The 6,000-nt window shown below is 39.3% G+C and overlaps 1 protein-coding gene across 1 annotated transcript in view; it reads left to right on the forward strand.

The window, feature by feature from the left end:
- LOC115077508 (vomeronasal type-2 receptor 116-like) overlaps positions 1 to 5,481 on the forward strand; it is a 71,200-nt gene extending 65,719 nt beyond the window's left edge. The window contains exon 5 of the mRNA XM_029579799.1: positions 4,577 to 5,481. Within this exon, the coding sequence (XP_029435659.1) occupies positions 4,577 to 5,481 (905 nt within the window). The remainder of the gene's footprint in view (positions 1 to 4,576) is intronic.
- Positions 5,482 to 6,000: the final 519 nt, after the last annotated feature.

The following is a 6,000-nucleotide window of genomic DNA, read 5'->3' on the forward strand; positions in this document are numbered from 1 at the left end:
CTTTTTCATGCTATACTAGTCCAGAACATATGGGTTTAGTCGCTCATGCAGCAGTTGGTGGCTGATATTTTTAATGACATCACTAGTAATGTCCTGTATAGAACTGGTATAGCCATTAACCAGTATTCTCTGACTCCAACTATTGGAAGGATGGATATTGGCAAGGCACACCCTCGTCTTTAAGAAATTTAATATATTTGGATTAATATATCCAATAAACTGGTATAGTTATATTCTAATGCCTGCAAGCTAAAAGTCATATTTTGGCCAAGTTTCTCCAATATTTGAACCCTGCTGAGAAGTGAGCCATTGACTGGTTTGAAGCTCCTAACCCTATGTTAACTGGGATTGGTAAAACATATCATTTGTTCATTAAGGAAGGAGAACTCTCCTGGGAAAAGTGGTTTCTTCCCAAACAAGTTATAATTAAAAAAAAAGAAAAGATTATTAGAATTTTAAACGAGACATCAGAGATTGCTTAATACTTACAATCAGTTCTGCAAAGATAAGATTAAATCTATTACATATTTTTCCCATGTTTTAGCAGACTAGATAAATTGTAGAGGACAAATAAGGAGTTTTGCAATATTTCAACTCTTCACTTAAGTTGACAGAAAAACACCAATATTACAGCATCTGTGGAAGAGGATCTGCGGACATAAGTGAAGCAGTGAAATTATCTCAAACTTCTCAAACTTTAAAAATAAAAACCATGTCTCTGAGGCTGCAACCTCTTCAAAGTTACAACCAAAGCTACTTTTGTGCTTTCCTGAGATTGTTGAAATGCAGAATATGACCATTGAGAAGGACATGCTGGCCATTTTGAAGCCACTGCGATCAGCAAGAAGCTCTGTGACAGTCTCTCTTCTGTTTCTTGTGAACCCCCCCTCCCTCCCAAAGTTAATCCCAGAGGACAATCAACAGATGGATGCAAATTTGGATTTTGGTGATCAATCTACAGGTGATTACTAACCTTATTTTTTTTAACCTCTTGCACTAGGCCTTCAGGCTTTGTAGAGTCAGGGAGAGACAGAGGATTTTTGCACCCAGGCACACTCCCTTCTTCTCATCAGAACAAACTCAGGTCTTTAATAACATATCCCAGAAGAAAAGGGAATTTGCTCAGACATAGCAGATTTATGTTCCCCAGAATTTTTACAGGAAATTTTGGAAAATAAGGAATATGTTGCAAGAAGTCAAGATTTCCTTGAGAAAGAGGAAATACAGTCAGCTGAGGATGAAGAGCTACTAATAAATCTGTTCCATAAGGACGAGATGTCAGTTTTGATATCCCAAATTACGGTTTCCTTAAACTCCCTATTTTAACTAAAATAAAGACTCAAGTTTAACATTTAAACCACATGTCCATCTATTGGCCAAAATAGCTTTCTACAAACTGAAACTGTTGCAACCTTTGACTTTGGTGGTTAGTCACACTGATGGCACTAGTGTGACAAACTACTACAGTGATCCTTCTGTGTGTAAGGCTGAACAACACACAGAGAGAATGCACTACAGTAGAACAACAATTTTAGTATTTTGCTCTGCTAGTGACTACATTGCATGCTGATGCACACAACACATGCAGAAAAAGCAAAGAATAATAAAACAGAAGTAAAAGTGAGTGCACTAGTAATTTAAATGCAGTAGCAAAATAAAAGTGGCTGGCTGTACTTGTGGTGGTAACTGGCACAGAACTACTGCACACTTTGTGGATGCGCTGACATCTCTAACTTATACAGACCCAGATAAAGAGAGTTAAAACAGCCGTTCTATGTGAGATACTGTGGCAGAGTTCAGCTACAGCTCTGGTACTACACTGGTAACAACAAGTTTATTTAATAAATCACAGAAAAAAGATCCAATGCCAGTCAGCCAAGCAGGCCAGGCAGCCTGGAGTGACTTCCCTCTAAAGGGAAGGGAAAGCTGGAGAATACTAAGTTTCCTCTAAGTCAGTAGCAGTGACAGCAGTGAGATGTTAAAAAAAAAAGTATGAACCTATGCATATTAACACAGTGTGACAGCAGCTAACAGGATTAGAACAGATGAAATGTTTCTAATCTTGAACCAAAGCACTGCTGATACAGAAGGCTGTAATAATACAGAATTCTAAGACAATAGCAAAGCAGGATGTATCTTTTATGAGTGAGAGATCGAATCCAATTGCAAGCTGATGCACTCAGGGATTGCAATACAAAGGATGGAAAGTTCAATGATACGCTGATTTAGAAAAATGCTTCCCTCTGATATGTTCCCTTGCTTTGTCAGTCTGGTTTCCTTGACAACAGATCCCGGTTCTCCTCTGACCTCACACATGAGTCATAGGCATAAGGGCTGGTTGTTTTGAAAACTCTTACATGACCTGCCCAGACTCAGATTCTGTTTTTTTAATGCAGCCAATGCATTTCAAAGGGGAAACAAAAATGAAACAAATGACATATGTTTCATTTGTGGCACTTGCTCATATGTTTTCAGGGGAAAATGAATCAATCAATATAGTATATTCATCGCAGATAGGCCATTTATTTTAAATGAATACACATCCCTATACCTTACCTGGACTTGAGTCTGTATGCACCTGCCTGGATCTCAGAACTATCTTCTGGCCTACTCGGTGGCAGACCCTCTCTATGTTACTGCCTCATGAATGATGATGCAGTCTGTCTTCTTGAAAATCCCACTGAATCCAAAGCACCATGTCCTCCACATCAGCATGCTTCCCAACACTTGTAGGTACTGGTGTTAGCTGACCTGATGTTAGCTGACCTTCGGGCCGATACAGTAAAAGTGAATGCCCGCTCTCCTCTGCGTGTGATTCTGTATTCAAATGAGGGCCTGAGGTAAAAAGAGGCGCTAGGGACACTTGCGCGTTCCTAGCGCCTCTTTTTGGACAGGAGCGGCAGTGTCAGCGAGTTGGACAGCCGACGCTCAATTTTGCCGGCGTCGGTGCTCAAAACCGCTGACAGCCATGGGTTCAGAAACCGGACGCCGGCAAAATTGAGCGCCTGGTTTTCAACCCACGAGCTGTGGGCCAATTCAAAATTTTTTTTAACTTTTTTTAACTTTCGGGATCGCCATGATATTAAGTCGGAGGGTGGACAGAAAAGCAGTTTTTACTGCTTTTCTGTGCACTTTCCCAGTGCCCGGAGAAATTAAACGCCTACCTTTGGGTAGACGCGCTAGCTTTACCCCTTGCTGAAGAAGGGGTAAAGCTAGCGCGTCAAAAGTGCGTTCAATCGTGTGTTAACAGTGTGCTATGCTGGAGCGCACTGTACTGTATCGGCCTGCTTGTTGTTCAATTAAACACCTAACTATACATGACAAGTTCTTTGTAGGTGTCATGAGGGAGCCATCAACTGTGCCACCCCAGTGATGGCCAAATACATAATGATTCATTTTGTTAATGCTTCTATCTATTTTAAAAAACAATATTTTTCAATGTAAACTTTTACTTTCAACACCTGCATTCCGTAATGTGTATAAATGGTTTTCAATAAACCTTAATACTTATGGCATTTTTATTATCTAAAAAATGTTTTTTAGGAAGAGCAGAAGGTTTCATATAGAGCATAGGTGTCCCCACACCAATATTATGATGGTTATAATCATTAACCTCCTGCCACCTCCATATATGTGATTTTTTCAAAACAATTTTTTTTTTTAAAGTTTTCTCTATATAGTCCCAAACTTTCTCTGGCTTGCGTGTTGTTCTCTAGGCGGAAACTGTTAAAGCAGTTCAAGTGAAATCATATTAATATTTGAGCGGGTACCTTCAGTTTTCTTTAGTGTTGGTTTTCTTAAATGATGAGAGGAGGCAGGAGATTAATGATTATAACCTTAGTCGTTGAATAACAGAATATTGTGGAGAACATTTTCAAAGAACTTAACGGATCAAGGGAGTGAGCAGGGAGGCGTAGAAAAGGAGGGTACATCAGGAGAGCATGAACGAGGAGGATTATGCTTGGAGTTCTGTTGAGTGCTGGGATGATCAGGTGTCAGATAGTTAGAATAGAGTTTGCGGAATAAAAATGTTTTTAGGTCTTTTTTAAATGCTTTTTGGATGTGCTGGGTCCTCAGTTCTATGGGTAGGGTGTTCCAAGTTTTGGGGGAAGCAATGGAAAATGCTCTTTCTCGCGTAGTTGAAAGATGAGCGTCTCTTAAGGTGGGGATGTTTAGGAATCCTGTGTTGTTTGACCCAGTTTGGCAAAATGTTCTTATGTTAAAATTTGAGTATGCACTATACACATATTTTTATCTTCCACTCACCTAAGCATGCCCATGGAAACATTTTCTCCTGGTGCAGTTAAATGTAGATATGTTGAAGAATCTCTTTGCATTGATTTAGCTGCCTTAAAGCCAGGCAATTTCCAGACATCCTTTGTAACTGTGTAAACTGATACTTATCTGTGAAAATGCTTTTCAAAATTACCATCAAAATACTAAAGCACATCAAAATCTGTAATATTCTAAGCTACAGTAAAAAAACCCAAGTCCCTAAAATTGATAAATATGCTCATTTATGGACCCATAAGAGATGCTCTTGGTGAAATAATGAGACAATGTTCTCCCTCCTCAGATATGGACACCTGCTTGATGTGCCCAGAGGACAAATGGTCTAATGAAAAGAAAGACGCCTGCATCCCAAAAGTGATAATCTTCCTGTCCTATGAAGAACCACTGGGGATAGCTTTGACACTCATCAGCATTTTCTTCTTTCTCATCAATGCTGCAATTTTGGGAATCTTCATTAAATTCCGACATACTCCCATAGTGAGAGCTAACAATAGGGACCTCAGCTATATTCTCCTTATATCCCTCATGCTCTGCTTTCTCTGCTCCTTGATATTCATTGGCCGCCCTGAGGAGGTGACCTGCATTTTCCGTCAGACTGTATTTGGGATCACATTCTCCATCTCTCTCTCTACTATATTGGCAAAAACCATTGTTGTGGTCATGGCCTTCCAAGCCAAAAAACCAGGAAGCAAGTTCAAGAAATGGATGGGTTTTAGGGTCTCAAACTCTATTGTCCTTTCAGGTTCCCTTCTTCAAGCCCTTGTTTGTCTTGTCTGGTTGTCCACTGCTCCTCCATTCCCATATCTTAACATGCATTCTGAAACTGGAAAAATACTAATTGAATGTAATGAAGGGTCAATATTTGCTTTTTACTGTGTTCTTGGTTACTTGGGAATTCTGGCTAGTATCAGTTTCATTGTAGCTTTCCTAGCCAGAAATCTACCTAACACTTTCAATGAGGCCAAACATATCACCTTCAGCATGTTGGTGTTCTGCAGTGTTTGGGTGTCCTTCATCCCAACGTACCTGAGTACAAGGGGCAAGTACATGGTGGTAGTGGAGATATTTGCTATCCTGTCTTCCAGTGCTGCACTCTTGGGCTGTATCTTTATTCCCAAATGTTACATTATTCTTCTGAGGCCTGACAGAAACAGCAGGATTTTCCTAACAAAAACCAGGAATGATTAATATCTGCATAATTGATGGCTACATTTGACATCATTTTAATTATTTTAGCCATTACAAGTTGATTGATCTGTGTTTTACTTGGAAATTGAATCATTGATAGTCAATAGAGTATGAACCTAATATTCAGACATAGCCAGCTATGTATATGATGATGAATATCTGGCTTTGTTGATGAATAACCATGTATAAGTTGCTACTTAGCCAAATAAATTATCCGGCTAAGTAGTCCATCCTAATCTGCCCATTGCTGCCCAAAATTTATCTAGCTATGTACTTATCTGAATAAGTGAAGTATCTGGCTAAGTGGCAACTGCAGAACATAGATATTCACTGGCTGCTACTTAGTTGGATAAGTCTGACTTATCCGGCTAATTATCTTTTGAATACTGGGCTTTCTATTTCTTTTTATTGTAGTCCAGATATTTTTTATACAATTTAAACACAGGAATCACCATATCAGTGACAAGCATACACCAAACATTTTACTATATCTGCAGCTGAATACTCCCAAAACAAATT

The sequence above is a fragment of the Rhinatrema bivittatum genome, chromosome 16 (genome assembly GCF_901001135.1).
Source record: "Rhinatrema bivittatum chromosome 16, aRhiBiv1.1, whole genome shotgun sequence".
Classification (NCBI taxonomy): domain Eukaryota; kingdom Metazoa; phylum Chordata; class Amphibia; order Gymnophiona; family Rhinatrematidae; genus Rhinatrema; species Rhinatrema bivittatum.